This window comes from Adiantum capillus-veneris, chromosome 3 (assembly GCF_014529385.1).
Source record: "Adiantum capillus-veneris isolate H3 chromosome 3, ASM1452938v2, whole genome shotgun sequence".
Taxonomy (NCBI): Eukaryota; Viridiplantae; Streptophyta; class Polypodiopsida; order Polypodiales; family Pteridaceae; genus Adiantum; species Adiantum capillus-veneris.
This window is the reverse complement of record NC_140933.1, coordinates 46,834,432-46,855,876: the sequence shown is the minus strand read 5'-3', so window position 1 is coordinate 46,855,876 and position 21,445 is coordinate 46,834,432. Positions and strand designations below refer to the sequence as shown.

Here is a 21,445-nt window from a genome sequence, read left to right as displayed (position 1 = left end):
TCGGCGAAATAAAGAGTGTCCCTATATATAGGACCCTAGCCCCCCTGTTCCCTATACAGTGCCAACGTTTTTGGTCGTCCTCTCGGCCTCTCTTGCATCTGCAATCTCTCTCTATCCCTGTCTCTATCTCTTGGGATCTCTCTCTATCTAGCGTCACCCTCTCCCTCTCCGTCTTGCATTTTTAGTTTTTAGGTTGGGAACAAGAAGGGCTACCAAGAAAAAGCAGCCCCTCCTTGCCTCGTCTTATGAGTCTCCTTGGGCTGCCGGTACATCCCACAAGGGCTCGGAGATCTACATTGTATACAGAAATCCCCCGTTTCCAGCTGATCTCAAGCGAGATCCATTTCAAGTTGTTCAAGTCCAAGTAGCTGTCCATACTTGGAGAGAGTTGTCATCTCCGTTTGCAGCTTGCTACCCCATTCAGCAGGTATAGGAAGAGGAGGCACAACAAGCAGGTGAAAAAAAAGGGAGGGTGGGTGGGTGGGTCCCGCGGTTTTTTTTTCCCCCTTTTTTTTTTTTTTTTTTGGGGGGGGGGGGGGGGGGACTGCGGCAAATAGACAACATCCGACGTGTCCCAACTACATAGCTTGTGTAGCAGTCTTTGGCAGAGAATATTTTGTCAACACGGGACTCCCTGGCAATAAAATTGTCTGTTCAGATTTTAAGATGAACAAGCAACATCAAGCCCCCTCTCCCAAGGAAGAATTACACAGAACCTTGAGGCCTCTTCCACTCATACCTTCCAACTTCTGTGGTCCTAAATATAACTTCACAAAATTTGACAACTATTGCACCGGATCTGCTCAAAACAGATGAGAAAGCTCAAAATTCAAAGAACATTCACAAACAAAAATTACATAGAGCTAGCTCAATAAACTTAAAAACTATCATGCAAATTTTACTTACTCTGGCGTATCTGGGGCCTCCTCAGGATCTTCAGTCATAACGTATATGTCCTTTTTCGGTTCATTTTCTGGATTTTCCAGAATATCTCCCTGGCATGTAAACAGTATCAACAACTTCGTTCAAAAATATGAATTTTAAAGCTTTCATATGTTGAAATGCATTACCTCGTGGCTGATGTGCCACAGGTTGCGGTCTCTGCTATAAATGCTTTTCTTTGAGACAGGAACTGGCACATGATGCTTCTTTGCATACTCTACTGCATCTTCACGGCCTCGTATATCCCACTCTCTCCAAGGAGCTACAACAATTAGCTTTGGGTCGAGGGCAAAAAATGTAAGCTCAAATCGGACCTGAAAATCAATGACGTTTAGCATAGCATTATTGTAGGCAGGAAATGAACAAGTAAATAAAAATATTAAAAGATATTAATATTGTGTCCAAAAAACCCATAACTAAACCTGATCATTGCCCTTGCCAGTACAGCCATGAGAGACAGCATCTGCACCAACCTCCTTGGCAACATCTACCATGGCCTATAAAATCCTCCAAGAATTACAGCATTCACAGATCAAACTTCTGTTATCAGGAAACTGCCAGCTAAATTACAAAAAACAACATATAGTAGACATCTCAAGCACCCTTACCTAACATAAAAATATCTTTCCACCATTAACAAACCATCAGAAAGCAGGTTTTCAAACAGACGATAAGAAATGAAGAAGTTAATGACCTAGAGACCCAAAGAGAGGTCCTCTGGAGGAGGTCCTGACTACAAAGAACAAGTTACTTGAATTTTACCAGACAAATAGCTCAATCCTGTAGACATTGCCTTGTCATGCTATAGATGAACTGTGATGCACTAGGCAAAAAAAATCAAATCCCATAAACTAGCTGGACACAGTATCTTACAATGAGAGAGTGAGTTTTTGACTTTCCTATACTTGGCCCCACCCATGTTCCATCATATCAAACATGTTGTTGTACTTTGTATTTCCCACCGGAAAGTCTTCAGCACAAATGTGTTAGTGTTTTAATGCAACTAATAGCATTTGAAATCAAAACTCAATGTATGCAAGACACTTCGCTCTAGCAGGACTCATCCATGACTTTGGTTCGGGTTCTCACCTAGGATAGTGGCCCATCTGCTTTAGATGTACAATGATGCGCTAGGCAACAGATAATTCAAACCCATAAAAACAGCTGGATGCAGTATCTTATAATACATGAGTGAGTGAACAAGTAAGTTGCCTTTCCTATAACTGCCCCAATCCATGTTCCATCATATCAAACATGTTATGTTTTGTTTTTCCCAATGAGAAGTCTTAGCGCAAAATGTATTTGTTTTGATGAAAGTAATATTTGGAATCAATATTCAATGTATGCAAGCCATTTTGCTCTACCTGGACTGTTCCATGATTTTGGTTCAGGTTCTAACATAGGATCGTCCTTTTTCTGAGCTATAAAGATCTCAGCCTCCCCCCGGACTCTGGAAAGTGATAAAAAATATTCAACTAACTTCACAATTATACTTCATTTACTCACCGTTTGATTTGGTTTTTCCACCCTTCAAATGTCTATATCCCTTGTCCTTCTATTAGCAGGCTATTGTTCGCTGTTGATCATTTCAAGAGTTAATTACTAGCAAAAGCTCCCCATTATGTAATGAAAATCTTTTACCCTTATCTTTAGGAGCCAGCAAAATTGGAGATTTGCAGTACGCATGCAACCTTTTAAAACAACTCATGAAGAACGTCATAAATTGTAGAGCAACATCACAATGTTTTAAGGTCTATTTGGTGAAAAAAATCAGGCAGACCAGGACAGAGTAAAAAGACAGTCACAAAATATGAAATTTTCAATATATAAATGCGTTTCTAGTGTTCACACTTCTATCCTTCAAAAATTAACAGTCAGTACAGAAAATCGGTCAGTGAGAGCATACAAGAGAACGTAAAAGTTGACCTTTGCTATGACAGGACGTGCCATAGACGTGCCAAGCAAATACTTTCTTTCATAAACTGCTCCTGCTCGCAGACAGGGAAAAACAAAATCTCTCACAAATTCTTCTTTCAGATCCTTGATAAACAATTGACTGGCCCCAGACGCCTTTGCTTTTGCTTCAAGACCATCTGTTTCACCATTCCCCTGCAGTACCCAAATACCAGCATAGGTTTCTCATCAAAGCATAGCTTTCAGTGCACAAAAGCAACGGCCATGGCTTCCAAACAAAATAACTTACTTGGCCAACATCAGCAGTGAAACATATGACCTCACAACCATAGTTTTCTCTGGAGCATGCATGCATAAGGAATGTTAGAGACAGTGCATTGTAACAAAGCTAATTCTCGACTGAAAAGAAATAAAATATCCTACCTCAGCCATGGTACAATCACAGAAGTATCCAGCCCACCACTGTAAGCTAAAACAACTTTATTTAATTTGCCTCGAAGTCCACTACTTGATGTTAGAGAGGGTGTTACAGAAGCAGACTTTGTAGTGTCCTCAGCCAGAACCATTTTTGGAACTACAAAAGATTATTAGCGCTCTCTCTCTCTCTCTCTCTCTCTCTCTCTCTCTCTCTCTGTGTGCCCCTACAGCCCCTCGCCACTCCCCCCCCTCGTGCTGCCCCTGCAGTTGACGGACAAACCACTTTCCTGAGCAAACCTATTCAAAGCATCCAAGTGACGTTGCATCCCCTCCGGAGAGTCGGAGATCAACACAATATCATCAGCATATAACAATAATGGAATCCATGTCCCTGTTAGCTGTGCACCTCTATCACCATCTCTCTCAATGTAGTCAGAAACCTCATCCACATACATACCAAATAGAGTAGGAGAGAGCGGGCAGCCCTGCTTCACCCCAACAGTGGAGTGAATCGGTGTGGATAGACCCTCTGAAGTGCGTACCTGCCCCACTACTGACCTGTATAATGCCATGACCCCCCAAATGAGCTCTGTGGGTATTCCCATCTGCTGTAATCTGCGTATCAATCTAGCTCTAGGCACTGTGTCAAATGCTTTGCGGAAATCCACAAAGCTACAATAGATCCGTCTCCCAGCAATCTACCCTCCTCAATGATGGCTCTGAGTGTCAAGATATGGTCAAGAGTAGAAAAACCCCTCCTGAACCCTGCCTGCCCGGCTGCGCGTATCCCCTCCCTCTCTGCCCATCTACTCAGCTGCTGCTCAAGAATAGATGCGTACAACCGTGCCAATGTGTGTCCAATCATGATAGTGCGATAATTCCCAGGCTCCATAGGGTCTCCCGACTTGAAGATAGGTACAATAGTAGATAAGCTCCAAGTATCATGCAAGCCCTCACACATGGCACGGCTAAACATCATTGCTAGAAGCTCTGCTAGTAGATCTCTGGCATGCGTGAAATGCTCAGCCACTAAACCATCATGATCGTATGCCGCAGTGATGGATGGGGGGACATGGAGAAGCCTCTGGTCTCTATGATCTCGCGGCTCATTAGAGCCAAGGCTTCAGTACCACGTGCTATTGTTCGAGCAGAGCTAGCTGCCCCCCCACTAGTGGTTGAGGCGCTCACCAAATCTGTCTCCTTCATACACCACATGTGGGAACTTCCGAGAGACAGATATGCCCACCTTGCACTTGAGTCCTCTCAACAGTTAGCCATGCAGGGAGATACAACATGCTGGTATGGGGAGATGACATCATGGTTTCAGGCGCATGGGTTCAGCATAGACAGATTGCCTCCCTTCCAGTACTCACTGGATGCACCCTCTCTGACTCTTACACAGTCCGAGATCACCAGGCTCATCCGCCAAGACTTGACTCAGCAAGACACCAGGAGGACATGGATACAGCCAGCACAGGAGCGGGGCACGAAGATGGCTACTAGCTACATACTAGTAACTACATAATGCTGCCTCCTCTTCATGAAGCCTTTGAGAAGCATTGCCGATATTTTGAGCGGGTGGGGGGCAAGCAAAACTCTTGCAAGTGGTGGTGCAAATATTGCCCAAAAGGTATGACCTCTTCCGTCACTCATCTCATCATCCACTTGACAAAGATGGGAGGACAAGCGGGGCCATGTCCTAATATCCCCGAAGATATCCTTGCGGAATGCAAGAGAAAGTATCTTCCATTGAAGACACGCAAGGGTAGAGTCACCTCGGATAAGTTCATGTCGCCAGATGTTGATAGCTCCGATTCGGAGGAAGAGGCCTCTCCAACTATGTCCATGGCTACCGGTGCCACCGCGGCCTCATGTGATGGTAGTGCCTCCTCCAAGAAGTCCAAGAAGTCCAAGGGGTCTTCAAGTGATGGTGGCCGGCCTCCGAAGATGGCAAAGCAAACTTCTCTTGCGAAATCGGTGGGTGGATGCTCCGGCCCCTTGTCTTTCCTCAAGGAGAGACAAAGAATCGCGGAAATAGAGATTGCCCGCACGGTGATTGAATGCAATCTCTCCTTCAACATTCTTCGGTTGGAGCGATGGAAGAGGATGATCATAGCAATTGCGGCGGTTGGTCCATGCGAAGGGTGGACGGGTGTGTCATACCACGACATGAGAACAAAGAAGCTTGATGAAGAGAGGGCAAGGATTGACAAGTCACTTGAGCCCGTACGTGCGGGTTGGGCAAAGTATGGATGCTCTATCCTCTCCGACGGATGGAGCGACCGCAAGAAGAGGGGCATCATCAACATTCTTGTTTCTTGTCCTCTTGGCACGTACTTCTTGCGGGCGGTGGATGCGGGTTCGAGAGGGAAGAAAGTGACCGGGGCATTCATTAGGAAGCACATCCGCCAAGCCATTCTTGAGGTAAAACCGTAAATCGAGCCTTTATGTCTTGAGCAATTGCCAATGAGTCCTATGTTTTAATTTTTAATTTTAACTCTTCTTGTCACAAATGCCTCTTGTGTAGGTTGGTGCGGGGCATGTCGTGCAAGTGATTACCGACAATGCTTCAAATTGCAAGGCAATGAGTAAGAGGCTAGAGAAGGAATTTCCATCCATAGTATGGACTCCATGTGCCTCTCATTGCCTTGACCTTCTCTTTGAAGACATAGGGGAGCTAGGTTGGGTGAAAGATATCCTCAACCAAGCACTCTCCATCATCAATTTCATCAATGGCAAAGTGAGGGTGCTTGCCATTTACCGCACCTACTCCGACCTTGAGTTGAAGAAGCCATCAGCCACTCGCTTTGCCGCCATGTGGCTAATTCTAGAGCGGCTCTATGATGTGCAAAACAAAATACAAAAGACCATGGTCTCCGATGAGTTTAAGGAGTGGATGAATGGAGAGACCGCCGCTTCACAACAAGATGCAAAAGCCATCCAACGGCTTTGCTTGCAGGAGGAGTTTTGGCAAGAAATTAAGGGTCTTGTCGTTGCGATCTTGCCCTTGTACAAGGCTCTCCGCATGACCGACATGGAAGGGGCAACTATTGGGCTTCTATGGCACTTCATGGAGGAAGCTTACAAGGAGATTGAGAAGTCTACAATCCTAGATGGGGCTCCCGATGGAACACGGTATAACTACATATTTATTATTACATAATACATTCTCTATATATCTAAATTCTACATGCTTGTTTCTCTACTTAGTACATTTCCTCTCTCTTCTTGTAGTGATTACCTCGAGGACTCTCCCAAGAGAGACGACATTCTCCTCCTAATCACAAAGCGGTGGGATTGGATGAAGACACCTATCCATTACTTTGCGGCTCTCTTGCATCTGGCTTACAAGAAGCCCGAACTCTTTGCAAATCAAGAGCTTATTGAGGAGCGCAACAATTACTTCTTTAAGGTGCTAAAAGAAGAGTACATTGGAGCATTTCTCCAAGAAGTAATCAACTATAGCGACCAACGAGGCACCGCATTTACTTCCAACTTGTGTTGGAAGCGGCAATCCTTGGTGAAGCCTTTATTTTGGTGAGAGAGCTTTGGCTATCAATTGCCTACTCTCAAACGACTTGCTTTGAGGGTTCTTGGCCAAGTAAGCGACAAGCCTCAAACTTTTACATTTTGTGCTTAATCTCTTCAACTATAGTCTCTTATAGCTTATGCCTCTCTTGATGTGTTTTAGGATTGCTCATCGGGAGCATGTGAGCGTAATTGGTCCGCATACTCCCTCATCCACACCAAAATCCGAAACAAGCTCTCAACGAAGCAATTAGAGCGACTTATCTATTGTCGCTCCAATTTACGCATGTTGCGCTCTATGCATGAGATGCCTATGGCTCGACAGGTATAAATTATAAATTATAATCACGACTCACTCCATTTTCTATACTCTAGTCTTTAATTAGTTTGAATATAATAATTATGTTTTCATTGTCCAATGTTGTAAATGTCAAATAGGTCAACGTGGATGAGCTCACACTTACGATTGACACTCTAAAGAGTGTCAATAAAGAGCAAGACCCTGAGGAGCAAATGATTTTTCGTAAGCTCTACTTGGAGCTTGAGGAGATTGATCGCCGGGTTTCTCGCACACGATCACGCAAGAAGGTCGTCATCCATGGAGTTACATCGGCTACAAGAGGCAGAGGTGCCAGGGCTACAAGAGGTAGAGGCAAAGCATCAACAACACCCACGGAGGCTCCTAGGACCTATGTGTAGCGAGGCTCCGGAAGCGGCTCTTGTGCGGCGGCCATCACTATGGAGGATAGAGAGCCTCGAGAGCCAGAGTATGATGATGAAGGCAACCTCATTAGTGATGGAGATTATGAGCCGTCATCCTTCGACTCTTGTGAGGAAGAGGATGATGTTGATGAGCAAGGCTCAGAAGAGGAAGATGAGGAAGATGATGAGAGCACTAGTGACTAGTGACTTTACTATTTAGTCTCTCTATTATGGTGTGCCACTTTTTGAGTACTTTGTAGCCCTTGCCACTTGGTCCCCCCACTTTTTTGTATCCCTTGCCACTTTTTGAGTACTTTGTAGCCCTTGCCACTTGGTCTCTACTTATCAAATTTCAATGATCATTTTGGTTTATGTAATGCTCATTCTCTTTAGTCTTTGAGTCTTGACTCTTTACATTGTAGTATTGTAACTACTAACTTGTAATCTATACAAATGTCAAGTTTCTATAAGTAAGTATTAAGGCCTAAGCCTTAGGCCCTTTGACTTGAGAATTATTTGTTTTTTTAAATTTGAACGTACATAACGCCATCGTACATCATAAAAAAATTTAGTTCGTTTAGTACGCACATCATCGTACGCGTACAAAACGTACGCGACCGTACGAGACTACTATGGGTCAGGGCGTGACACTCAAATAGCCCGGGCCAAAGTGGCATGGCAGGTCATCACTCTACCTTGTTCTCAGGGGGGTTGGGGATCATAGACACAGCACAACAGAGCAGAGTCCTTCTTGGGAAGTTTGTTGTCAGAAGACTGCTTCCAGGGGAGGAGCCCTAGAAGGAGTTTTTGCTTCAGCGCTTACAGCCAGAGTGCCTCGAGCTGGAGGCCCTTGGAGACCTTCCACCATATGGATTTTCACAGAGATGTGCAGAGTTGGCCTGAGCAGGAAACTGGAGGACCGTTTTGTTGTGAGCCTGCTTTGCTCCTGGGAGCAGTTGCAGAGAGGCTTGGAGCAGCACCAACCTACTTGCACAAAGGAGCGCCTGAGACAGTTCCTTGTTTGGAACCCCATGGTCAACACTCAAAGAGGCCACTTGGTTGGTAGTGGCCTCATGTTTCTTGAGGTCCCATGACAAAGGGTCGAGCACGCACTCTAGGTGACTGGTTACAGTTCTCAGGTTTGTCAGAGGAGCTTCAGAGCATCCAGCTTCAAGGCATGAGAGGGGGGCAGAGCATGTGCTAGGACATCAAAGAGGCAGTGCCAGCTGAGTGGCTTACGCCTCTCGAGTCAGCAATGCCCAGATGGATGGGGGGCTTCACGCCACTTGAGGTCCTCATCGTAGTTCGAGCTTGCTCAGAGACTGTACCCTCCATGTTTTTTGAGCTAGAGGGCGAGGGTCGATTACACAAAGTCTCGGTAGAGACCCCACACGTTGCAGAGTATTGTTTTCAGAGGATCCAAGTTGTAGGCATTTGTGGAAGGACTTGTGTCATAGATCCTAACCCAACAGCTCTTGGGACAGGCCACTGGAGGCTGTCGGCTTGGGAGAGTTGTCCACTGGCATGAGTCCAGTGGGATCCTAGACAGTGGTTTTGGAGGGACCCTTTCTCCTCAGCCGACCATCCAGGGTCCCTTTCTTTCAGTACATTGTTCGACTGGGACGTCACATACTGGCAACATGGAGAGGCTCGTCTTGCTGCAGCACCTCATTGGTAGGAGGAGGGTCTCATAGCTGAGTTCTTGTCAACTTTTTGGTTGTGGGACGCCACAGCCACGGCAAGTCACATTGTTCCAGTGGTTGGTTGCACAAAGAGCTACAGCGGTGGGGAGCTGGCTTGAACATGGTGGCCTCTCGGCAGCATGACTATCCTATGGCACAGCAGGTGTGGCTGAGTCTTTCAACTAATGCCAACTCTTTCCACCGCACGGCAGTACACTTGGCGGGCAGCTGCCTGGTCCACTCGCACAGGACCTGCACTACAGCTTGAGCTATCCTCCACCAGCAGGATGATAGTGATACAGGGGGGTCTACCTACACTCCAGGCTGCTACAGAGCTTACTCCACAGGAGTGGTGCAGTGAGAGAGAGGTGTGTTGGGAGCTCGTATGTGGCCTGACACTCTGGTTCATTTGGCGGGCCCGCTGCTTCCGCATCTTTGAGGCTCACCTTGTGCAACCGGAGACTGTTCGAGACTTTTGGTTAAAGCTGATCCATACTCTCAGGGGACAGTTTGAGAGACTTCAGGGCAGCTCCGATGCGGGACCGTAGAGAGGCGTTCCTTCGACTTTGGAGCCCTGGGCCTTTCTTCACCATGGTCCAAGATGTGCTCAGGTAGTGCACCTGTGTGGCTCTTCCCTCCTCCCATTTCCTGATTTAGCCCTCATTGTACATATGTTGTTTTTTCATTGGAAGAGTCTCCCCGTTTGATTGTTGTAGCCCTCTCTAGCAGAGGTGGTTGTTGCCCCATGGGCAATTTCATTAACTAATAGAAGGATCTTTTTCTTGGGAAAATAAATAAATGTTCATGTCAATGCGTAGAGCTTGTTGAAAGAATCAACTTTGCCTTCTGTAGCATATCCAAATTCTCAACTGTTGAAGAGATTTTTTAAGGTTTTCTGGCAAACTTACTAGCCGAAAATTTGTCCTATTCTTCATTCTGTTCTTCAATTCCTGGGCCTTTCTTCACCATGGTCCAAAGAGTGCTCAGATGGCACTACCGTCCACCTATGTGGCTCTTCCCTCCTCCCATCTCCTGATTTAGCCCTCATTGTACATATGCTGTTTTTTCATTGGGAGAGTCTCCCCGTTTGATTGTTGTAGCCCTCTCTAGCAGAGGTGGTTGTAGCCCCATGGGCAGCATCATTAACTAATAGAAAAAAAAATGTTTCTGTCAATGCGTAGAGCTTGTTGAAAGTAAATTCTCAACTGTTGAAAAGATTTTTAAAGGTTTTCTGGCAAACTTCCTTGCCAAAAATTTGTCCTATTCTTCATTCTGTTCTTCAATTCCCGCATCGGATTTCAACTTTTCTTTGTCTACACACCGAGAGATGTTATCTTTGTCAAATTCTCCATGAGAACCCATGTGTAAAGTGGGATTCTTTATGGCTTATGCCATGTAAGACAGAGCGATGAAGACAAGAGCGCACCCGATGCGCGATGAAGAAAGGGTGGGAGTGGCTAATAAGTCTGGGGTCGGGACACGAAGATTCTTCAATAACAATTTCCAAAGTGCCAAAGTGCTCTGTCTGCTCTTTGGTAGGATCCGTATGCTTTGAGAAAAGCATACGCCTAAAGCTCTGATACCACTGTTACAAACATAGTCACCCCAAGCCGGAAATCTGGCACTACACACGAGAGAATCAATTAAAATATTTCACAACTTTGAAAACTGGAGTCGACACGGACCCGACGTAGTTCTGTGCCCAGAGGTATTGGCCCCAAAATCTGACGCCCCTTTCCGTATTTATTTTTATATTAATGCTTGAGCAACGTTACAACTTCTAAGGTACCTCTGCTCTCACACTCTGCGTCCAGATGCTCAGCAGAGTGAGGCCCCAAGGGTCTTATTTATTCTTACAAGGAATGCCACAAAAGCATTCGGTTCAAAAGTAATAAACCCAAAAGCATCTGGTCCAAAAACTGTCCCAAAAGCAATCAACGCAAAAGGCGGAAATCCATACAGCCTGCCACGTGGCATCAACGAAAAACGCGGAGGTCTGTAAACTGCCACGTCAGCATGCCAACGCAATTCACGGGATTCCGTATTGTTGTCCTGTTGGATTGTGTAATGATGTCTTGCTGCCACGTCATCAGTTTGTGACAGCACACATGACATGACACAAGCTTTACTCACACAGAGACAAGCATAGAGAACGGACATCAAGCTTGCCTCACAACCATAGAGCCAATACAGACTCACCCCCAAGTCGAAGAGCCTGAAGCCAACGGGCTAGCCTCTACCACAAGGGTTGGCGTCCCATACCACCAACTTACCAAGTCCACACCAAGCGGGTGTGTGGGTAGAGTTGCCAAGGGCCTAGAGTCCAAGTGATGGTGATCACACAAGATGCCTCACAAATATGACCTCAATCCTATTTATAAGACTTCTTGACCGCTCTTCTTAACCTCCCTGCAACTAAGGGTGTGTTCACACGCAGGGTAGGTTCACACTAGCCGGACATAGCTCAAGCGCCCATCCTGATGTCTCCTAGGGACGTAACAATAATGCCATGTGATGTGATCATGGTCCTGACTGAATCTCTCCCATGTGTAAAGAAAGGAGCATCTATGCTGCTTTGCTGCCTTGGAGGAGCCTGCTAAAGTATCCCACTAGTTGCGAAGAGTTTGCAACCTATTGATCATCGATAAGTCTTGAAATAGTCGGTGCTAAACCAAAAGCTTCAAGGTAAAGCTCTAGAACCCGAGGAGTATCTGCTAGGTCCTCCTCCATCCACTTCGCATCCAAGGCCGGATAGTCATAGTTACCCGGAACGGGAAATGGAAACGGGGAACGAGGAACGACATCATGCATGAAATGCCATTCCTTGTTTCGGATACTCACGTCTGAAACACGGAACGCTAATCCGAAACGGGAAATTGCGATGGGAACGGGAAACGGATATACCTTCATAAGTTCAGAATAGTCTGAACTCACGAATTATAAGAGGGAATAAAGAACTCATAAAACTATAAAAGCAAGGGACACAAAAAAAGAAAAGAAAAACAAAAACAAACAAACAAACTAAATCACTTTGTATGCTACGAAACAAAACTAAATAAAACAAAAATTATTAACTTAAAAATGTTTTCAGAAAAGGCATGTGTAAAATAAGTTGACGCAACGTATTTGGCTTAAAACAAGTACTCAACTTTAAGCGAAAAAAGGATAAGACGTCTTAAAAACTTAATCCTAGAAATCAAACTTCACACAACAACTTCTAACGAAACACATTCTTAAGTCCTCATGTAAGCTAAATACGAAATCGAAAAATGAATACTACTACAAACCTACGAAGAGCAAAGAACCAAACTTGACAATATGTGATCTCAACTTCGTTGCTTGTCCAAACAGGAAGAATAAGATTATCACCTTTATCATGCATAGCTTGGACAACAGCTATGACATCCCTACTCACGTCGTAAGTGCCCAAGAGTATGTGCAGGTTTATATAGAGGTCATTCATGCTTTGAACGTACTCTACAAAACCAACGAGCTGAGTTTCTATCACCCTCCGAAGGTGATGGGCATACTCAGCCATGATAAAGGCTAGCATTTGTCAAGCTATATTAAAAACACTAGAAGCGCTAAAGATCAAAACAACAACATAAGGTGTTATTAAGTCAAACAATAAGTAGGCTTTTTAGCTCCCCACTTCTATTGAATTTACGACTGATTATCTTGAACATTCCAAAGGAAGAAACATTAAAAATAAACTTACTACGATGCAAAAATGAACAACATTTTTCATGATTCTTTTGAATGAGTATCCTTTTTCAACTAGTAAAGAAATAAGATGGCAAGATTGAGCAACAAAAGTAGATTTATTAGAACAAAGATGAGAAAATCTAAATAATTGAGAGCAAATGACACCGTACTTAGCTAAAAGAGAAATGTTCGAAGAAATGTGAGGCATACGGATAATTTTTAGATTGGCATATTCTGGTTCAAGGCGCTTATCATAAGATATCTACTTCTAATCCCAAGGGAGTCTGAAAAATCTTAAGGTCTAAAAAGGCACAACAATCACTATTTGTGGTACAGTTAAGTGCACAAAACTCCTTGGGATAAATTCCTCCGCCTAAAAAACTCGAATTCAAGTACATAAAATCTTGAAAAGAAGGAACGTCAAGGACAAAAAGATCATCTACAAAGCGTCTTACATTGCATAACTTGTGCAAAAATATTGGGTAAGTGTTAGCAAGGACAAGACGCTCCATAAAATCAAGCTCATAAGTAAAAAGATAGAAATTAGCAAGAAAAACAGCACAATTGGTACCCATAGGGATACCAATTGTTTGCTTGAAAAGAGAGTCGCCGATGGTTATATATAAATTGTCCAAAAGAAAATCTAACCAAGATATGATGTCAATGTCATCTACAATCCTTGTGAATCTCTTTCTTCCTTTGTCTACATCTACATTCTTATTTTTCAACCATAAGAAGTCAAAGTTCAAGGCTGACTTTTCTACTAGCCATGCCTTGTACCTATCCTTCTCAAGCTTGTACGCAAAAACTTTTGAAATAAGAGACTTGACTCTAAATTTAAGGTCCTCCAAATTTAGCTTCGTGTATAGCGTTGTAAAGTCAAAAGTTTGGAGACATAAAGGAGAAGATTTCTCCTTGAGGCTTCTTGAAGAGTTCAAAAACTTTAAAAAAGGAATCACACCTACTGAATCATTTAAAATCCAACTTGAATCGGTAGGTGCGTCTGCTTCCTTTAGCATATTTTTCCACAATTCATTTACGCTAGGTAAAATGGCTTAACAATAACTAAGCCATTTGGAAACCTCGGTCAAAGAGGTGTTACAAGAAGCAGCTATAAATCTAGGCTTTATAGGGTTCTTGTGGAACTTCCAAACGGTATATAAAAAAGGTAATTTAGGCTGGCACTTAAAACCAAAAGACTTACAAAAGTCTTGATGTTTCAAGATAACCTCTTGCATTGAAAGATCACAATCATTGTAAATTTGAGAGTTTACTTCACCTAACAAGCATTCTAAATAGAACTTTTTACACGTAACAACAAAGTTATTAGAGCACTTATCTACATAAGAGATTACAAAATTGCGATGAAATTTCCTAAAAGCATCACGATCAAAAGAAGATAAGCTATTCCTTCCTGAAGAAACGTTCCGAGAGCAAGATGCTAATTTCAAAGAAGCTTTCTTGAGGATTACAGACTTCCAATGGGTAAAAATATCTTGAACTCTTAAAGACTCCTCAAACTTTACTACGAAACTAGAAATTCCTTTTTCTATGGCTTTGAGAAGGCAAGAGTCGTTTAAGGAAGGGAGCCTATATTTAGTACCTCTTGAGAAAAGGTCTTTCAAGGAATCCGAAGGAAGGATAGAACAATCGGCAGTAACTACATGACCCAAAGCTCCATTTACGTAAGAAGAAAAGGCAGTTTTACTACAAGGACAATCAATACTTGAGATTGCTAGCCTCTCTTGCTTTTTAAGATTACGTCCTATGTCACTATAGTTGAAAGCTTTTTGTCCTAAAGTTTTCACATATTTGAAAGCTACGACAGGATGGTTCCATACCTTTCTCACACAAGGAGGGAGAGCATACAAAGCTTCTTGAGATCTCAAAATAGAGCTTAATCCAATCTTGTCTAAGTCAAGGGAGGTAAAGATAGTTATCAACAAATCTTTCGTTCCAACCAAGGGATTTTTCAGACTAAGACATTTGGACTTCAGAAATTTGCCTAACAGTACTCGAAGTTGAGTACTATGACACTCTCTTAGCTCCAAATCTTCATAAGAGTAGTTCTCAAGGGTATACAAGAGCTTAAATAGGATCCTTATATTATACCTTTCAAATAATTTATAAGAAAAAGAACCCAATTCCATGGCTCTAGATAGGTAAATCAATCTCCTTTTGAAATCTCTATAAGCAAAAATTCTATGGTTAGAAGGGTCATCACTCTCAATTCTAGAGATTGAAGCCCTAGGGAGACCTTGTACTCTACTAGAAATAGTGTTGTGCAAGACAACTGAATTGATTTCACGGATAGAAGGCGGATCTGAACGAGAACCTTTACGAATCCAAGTTCTTTTAAACTGACTTGAAGGGAGAACTAACTCGGGTTTGGGATGCCTTCGCCAAAGCATAGGTTTCTTATGGTAAATTGTCTTATTTTTACGTAAAGAAGACTTTCCTTCCAAGTTGAAACCTTTAGGGAAAAAAGTATACAAAGTTCTCATCCAAAACAACTCTCGAGGCCACGCTGATTTATAGAACTCTTTAGAGTTTCTAAAATTACCTTCTATGTGCTCAATGGGAAAACAACGGAAAGACTCAAACCCATGTTTTGCTATTGCCGCATACAAGGGTTTCACACTTTCACGTACAGTGCTCTTACTTTGAACTTTTCTCGCTTCTCTTACATGTTCCTGAAAACAGACAAAAGCTGTTCGAAAGGTTTGGCCAACATACATCATAGAACTATCGTGAATAAATATTATAAATAACATAAATAACTTGAGAGGTATGAACCGGACTTAGAGGACGATCTACCGCAAGATGTTTTTTTCTTAAACGCCTCAAACGATTGAGGGCTTTTATGGAAGAACTTGTGTAATGAGTACTAACTAAGACGTTCTTAAAAGAAGCCCAACGAATAGGACCATCACCAAAAACATGCAAATTCTTCAAATTAGACTTAGCTAAAAACTTAAATCTTTCTTGATATAGATTATGACTACTTCTAGCTACTGAAAAGAAAGAAGGGTCGAAAAGACGTACCTGAGAGTCATCAACATTGCTGGTTGAAGCTGGAAGAAGAAGTAAAAGTGTTTTTCATTTTTGTAGTAAGGTCAGTGTTTCAGATCAACGCCCGTCTCAAGGCTAAAGATCCTAAGGCTAGATTGGTGCTAGCCACACCCCTCATTTGTATAGCAGGGCTGCTGCCAAGCAGTGAAACGGAGACCTGAAAATGGCCATTCCCTGTAACTATGCGGATAGTTCCTAAACTTGACTAAATACCGGCGTATCTGCTTATTAGAATTCAGTTTCCTGTCCGGTGGTAGCTCCAGTATCTCCCAGGAGCAAATTAGGAAGTGAGGGATGTTTTGTGGCTGTGCCCGGACGTATCTGAGGTTGACGTACTTGTTCTCGACGACGCACTCCACGGTGTTGCTCACCCCGTAAGCTGGCATGAGACGAGACCCCCATTAGGAAGTGAGGGATGTTTTGTGGCTATGCCCGGACGTATCTGAGGTTGACGTACTTGTTCTCGACAACGCACTCCACGATGTTGCTCACCCCATAAGCTGGCATGAGACGGGACCCCCATTCCTAGGGTTCCCTGGGATCAGAGTCTCGAGTCTTTTGCAGTTCCGCTACTAAATATGTGTGGCAAATTACTTTCAGTGAGTTTAAAGCATTTATTAGCCATTTATCAGGATCGTGGGGTTTTGCAATGGGTAGGGTAAATCTGGGATTTGCCTAGATATGTAAACCCCCCCCTTGTACTCTTGGCATGTTGTGCTATGCAGAGATCCAGCGTTTTGGGCTACACTCTCTCTCTAGCATTTCGGTGAGTGCAACAACACTCTCTCTCTAGCATTTTCTCTCTCCACCATCGATCTCTCTGTCACGAGACAGACACCACGTGCCAACGGAAAGAACAGACTACTTTTAGCACTTCAATAACAACTGAAGTAAAAGGAGAGAGCACACGCGACACTAAGTGGCAGAACTCCACCCCAGAGAGTACTAGTCCCAAACGTTGACGCCCCTTTTGGCATTTCTTTATATTACTTGAACTCGGCACAATGCCAGTACTCACGCTCTGCACCTTCACCCAGAAGAGTGCCAGAGAATGAGCCCTCTGCACATATTTATAGGCCCTTGGCCAAAGCAGTTACATGAAAAGCAGTCAAACTCAAAATTATCTGGCCCCAAAAGCACCAACGCCCATAATCTGTCAGCGCGTTTTACGAAAATGTGTACAAGTGCCAAGTCAGTAGTCAGCGAGAAACGCAGAATTCCGTACATACTACCACGTCAGCATGTCAGCGCAGATTGCGGGAATCCGTACAGACTGCCACCAAGTCATCAAGTTTTTCCACGCATGTCTGTGTAGAGGCTTGCTTTAGTTTTCACGCCTTTATGTCACTTAAGCCCCATCAGACGGGGTCCCATAAGTTGGTAGAACTTCTTCTGCTTCTTCTAAGGGTTTAGGCCCCTCCACCAAAATCTATAGGTTGGCTCTGTTCTTCAATGACTTGACAGGTCAGCAGTTTGTGGCATCCCCCCTTCTTGAAAGAAAGTAATCGTCCGTGATTACAAAATAACTACAAAACAACTCAAGTTAGCTCAAAAAATTTCGAGGGTCATTCCGAGGGACAATCAGTTTTCTCATGATTTCCTGGGTCGTTGGCTTCCCTAAAGAATCTCATCCAATAAAGAGTCTCATTCCATATCAGAACTCTTGATATCATGGGTCGTTGACTTCCCAGAAGTATCTCATCCAATAAGGAATATTCAGTGGCTGCCACATCACAATGCAACACAAATGCTCACATATGCATGTTACAAGACATAGAAACATAAAGTGGCCAATGAACACTCCCCCCACAAATAACCATCTTCATGAGCTATCCTACGACTCCCACATCACTCCTTCCACAAACAACCTAAAAAGGTATGGGCCATGAGATAAAGAGGCCTTTTACAACCAAACACCCCCCAAGACCGCAGCCTGCGTCGTTTGGAGGTGCTGAGATTAACCACTGCTCAGACTTCTTAATACTCCCCCTGTAAATAACCACAAGGTCCAGGCCATGAACAACAACAAGAATCCTTTTCAAACATTCAATACTCCCCCCGCAAATAACCACAAGGGTCCAGGCCATGAGTATCAACAACAATACTCAAACATTCAATACTCCCTCCGCAAATAATCACAAGCATCCTCAAACATCATTTCTCAGTACTCCATCCGGGAGTAAAATCACCAATCATTGAAACCAGTAATAAAACCAAAGTCAAACAATTCAAATTGGCACCAAGACAGGTTTAAAATAGAGACCATCCATTTCAACAATACTTTCGCAAACAGAGTTCAAAAGTATCTAGCTGTAAAACAACTAGAGAGTTCGTTCAAGTTTTGTTCAGACAACCAAACTTTGAGGACTACTGCTTGCCCTTCTACATATGGTTCGGTTCCCAACCTGAGAGTTGCATCATTCTTGTCATGCCAAGGCATGCCCAAGAGAACGTCGCAATTGCCGAACTTCATAATGTGGAAATCGACTTTTTTTTTAAATCCTTGGATGGTCACTGGAAGGGCACCAATGAGAGGTACCACTTTCTGGGTTTAACCGATGGCTAACTCGGCTTCGATTTCACCACCTTGTGGATCATAATCAAAGTCCATCTGCTTCAATACTTCGAGATGGATGAAGTTTTCGGTAGCTCCTGGGTCAAAGAAAGTTAGAGCTTTCAAGCCGTTGACTTTGCCATATGCTCAACACAATTCATTTGTACTTTCAAGTCGTATGTCATAGATGTTAGGTACTAATCCAATGGCCGGTTTAGCTCATTTGGCTGGAGATGGTTCTGGGTTTCTGTCGACCGTCGGTGCAGGCGTCGGCTCCGTTGGCCTGTCAATGTGTTGGGGATAACCAAAATAGTTATGTCCTGTTTGAAAGCATCCAAAACATCGGCATTCTTGTAATAAGGTGTCTCATTGTTGAGGGGTTGGGTTTCACAAGACTCCCAAGAAGTTGTTCGTTGTTGCCGAAAGTTCTAGTTAGTGACCAGAGATTCTTCTGTGGTAAACTCCAATTTTTCCTTCATCAATTTGTAGCCGACCGCGGCATGGTCCATAAGGTCTTGCATGGTTGAGACTTGCTTAGAGAGACAATACTCATGTAATGGTGATGGTGGTCCAATGGTGTATCGCTCGCACTGGGCCTCTAAGGGAACGAACCTAGAGAAAGATACGGGAAGGTATACATCGAGAAACCTTTGGTTATAGTCGTCCATAGTCTCTATGGCAAGCATTTTAAAATTGCCCCATTCTGTCAAGATCCGAACTTCAAACAGAGATGTCATATAACTATGTGCAAATACTGTCTTGAAAGCTTGTCAAGTCCTTGGAGCATGCGGTTGTGTCGCAATTGAACTCCACCACTGCATAGCATTATCTTCAAGAAATCCCACTGCTTGAGAAATCTTGGATTCTTCTGTATAGTTCCCCAAAGCATAGATGTTGTCGAATTGTTGTAGAAACTACAATGCTTTCTTCCGATCTCACCCCGGAAAAAGTGAAAAATTTGACCGTTGTGCTACCATCCTTGAAATCTTTCAGTTGGTTAGACGGGTATCCCAAGTACCGATAATAAGAATATCCATAAGGGCTCCAACGATTGTCTCGCGGCGGTGGTGGTGGGGGAGGTGGGGGCAACTGCGGTAGCAAAGACGATTGCATTGGATCGGGGTCAAATGGCTGCACCTTACTCCTAAAGACTCCTCCGATGGTAACCAACGGTCGGGAAGGTTGCCGGTTGGAAGCTCTCGTACTTTCTCGTGCAGGAGGAGGAGGTGCCACCTGAGGCATTAGAGGAGATAACATGTAATTCAAAAATTGTTAAAAACTTTGCAGTATCGGAAGATTTTATTGAGGATGCTGCAAAAGAATGTCGTGAAGCTCGTCAAGAAGAAACTGCAAATATTATGTTGAATCCATGAACGCCATGTCTTGGGTTCTTTATGACTTATGCCCTGTAAGACAGAGCGGTGAAGACGGGAGCGCGCCCGATGCGCGATAAAGTAAGGGTGAGAGTAGCTGATAAGTATTGGGGTCAGGGCCCGAAGATATTTCAAATAAAATTCCAGTAGACTTTGGAAGCACCTATTTGCTTTGTCTGCTCTTTGGTGGGACCTGTATGCTTTCAAAAAAGCACACGTCTGAAGCTCGGATACAACTATTATGGGACGGCACCACGTGCCAACAAAAAGTTGAACAGACTTTTAGCACTTCCATAACAACTGAACTGAAAGAGAGAGAGAGAGAGAGAGAGAGAGAGAGAGAGAGAGAGAGAGCGACACAAAGTGGCAAAAATCCACCCAAGAGAGTACTTGCCCCAAACATTGGCGATGATGTATAGGGAGTCACCCCCTTGTAATTGTCGGGTGTTGTATGCAGTTGTGTCAATGTTTTTGGATTGCACTCTCTCCTCTTGGCTCTCTAGCGTTTCCAATTTTGGATCGCAACCTCTCTAGCTTTTTTGCCTGGCAACGTTTTCTCTGTTCGGTTCGATTCTCTCTCTCTCTCTCTCTCTCTCTCTCTCTCTCTCTCTCTCCATTGCATTTTGTGTTCTTGCAAGTCTTGGACATAGAGGGGCTGCCCTAGGCCGTGTACAAAACGCACACACGGTTCAGGGCTGATTTGCAGGAGGATTGGTTGAGTCATTGTGAGGTTTAGTAGCTACCCGTGATCGAGAGAGTCCTTCTAGACCGGTTGCAAAATTGATCTTCATCCGATTCACCTTTTTAGCTGCACCTTTGAACAAATACCACATCGGTAACGCGGGAGGGGGGTTGGTTGGGACTCATGGGTGCGTCGTCTCATTCTCGATCTCTACCTTATGCACGACATCTCTCTCTCTCTCTCTCTCTCTCTCTCTCTCTCTCTCTCTCTCAGAAAGAAAGCAAGAAGCTGACCAGCCAAAATGGAGAAAAGGTTGGGAGCAGCAGCGAGACGCAAAGAAGGCGGAGAATGAAGAAGGGGAGCTCCACTGAGGAAGGAGCACGTGGAGGAGGATACCTGCGGAGACAGGGGGAATCCCATAGCCCACGCGAGGTAACTTCAAAAACACGGCTCTAAGAGCCGCGTCCCACCCTTAGAGGGGTTCGAACGTCGTCCTGGGAATTTCGGCTTCCGGCTTCCACCAAGAGGCTGCAGGCTGCAGCACTTCTAGCGCTCCGGCGTCAGGCTCTAACCTGTAGCTTTCCCTTAATTTTCGCAGCGCATGCCCCCTCACTAATCACACGGGGTCTTAATGACTGGGATCGACGGTGTGGGCGGAGCCCAGGGATCTCGAGGTGGGTGAATGACGGAAAAAAAGCTGCCGCCAACGTTTGGTAGGTGAATCAAACCCACGACCCACCCGTTGAAAGACGCCCTAGCGTGTAGCTTTTGATGGCATCCAAGGCAAAACATACCATTATATGGTAAACACCAACCGACAAAAGTAAACTCGAACAACATCTAACGGTGCACGCCGATTTTGAATCTCGTGTCC

At 44.1% G+C, this 21,445-nt stretch overlaps 2 protein-coding genes and 1 long non-coding RNA gene across 5 annotated transcripts in view; 2 read left to right on the top strand and 1 right to left on the bottom strand.

The window, feature by feature from the left end:
- LOC147460859 (argininosuccinate synthase, chloroplastic-like) overlaps nucleotides 1–21,218 on the bottom strand; it is a 39,588-nt gene extending 18,370 nt beyond the window's left edge. Inside the window, exons 1-7 of one of the 2 annotated variants that reach the window (XM_086508548.1) lie at nucleotides 20,865–21,218; nucleotides 3,280–3,430; nucleotides 3,146–3,194; nucleotides 2,869–3,051; nucleotides 1,365–1,439; nucleotides 1,071–1,256; nucleotides 907–995 (exon numbers count right to left, since the gene is read on the bottom strand). In XM_086508548.1, the coding sequence (XP_086364674.1) occupies nucleotides 907–995; nucleotides 1,071–1,256; nucleotides 1,365–1,439; nucleotides 2,869–3,051; nucleotides 3,146–3,194; nucleotides 3,280–3,430; nucleotides 20,865–20,991 (860 nt within the window). In that variant the 5' untranslated portion in view covers nucleotides 20,992–21,218. Of the gene's footprint in view, nucleotides 1–906; nucleotides 996–1,070; nucleotides 1,257–1,364; nucleotides 1,440–2,868; nucleotides 3,052–3,145; nucleotides 3,195–3,279; nucleotides 3,431–20,632; nucleotides 20,788–20,864 lie in introns of those variants that run through there. The other variant, XM_086508549.1, reaches the window with a different exon arrangement.
- LOC147460861 (uncharacterized) lies at nucleotides 3,450–7,382 on the top strand. Of its 2 annotated transcripts, none has more exons than XR_015187540.1 (2): nucleotides 3,450–6,408; nucleotides 6,508–7,382. XR_015187540.1 is itself a non-coding variant. In XM_086508550.1 (2 exons), the coding sequence occupies exons 1-2, from the start codon at nucleotides 5,858–5,860 to the stop codon at nucleotides 6,812–6,814; spliced, it is 858 nt and encodes a 285-aa protein (XP_086364676.1). The 2 variants fall into 2 exon arrangements, 1 of the variants encoding a protein (XP_086364676.1); XM_086508550.1 differs by having other exon boundaries at nucleotides 5,858–6,408; nucleotides 6,508–6,814.
- LOC147460860 (uncharacterized) lies at nucleotides 7,000–7,895 on the top strand. The gene is made up of 2 exons (XR_015187541.1): nucleotides 7,000–7,126; nucleotides 7,240–7,895. It is a non-coding gene; the product is annotated as an uncharacterized LOC147460860 (long non-coding RNA).
- Nucleotides 21,219–21,445: the final 227 nt, after the last annotated feature.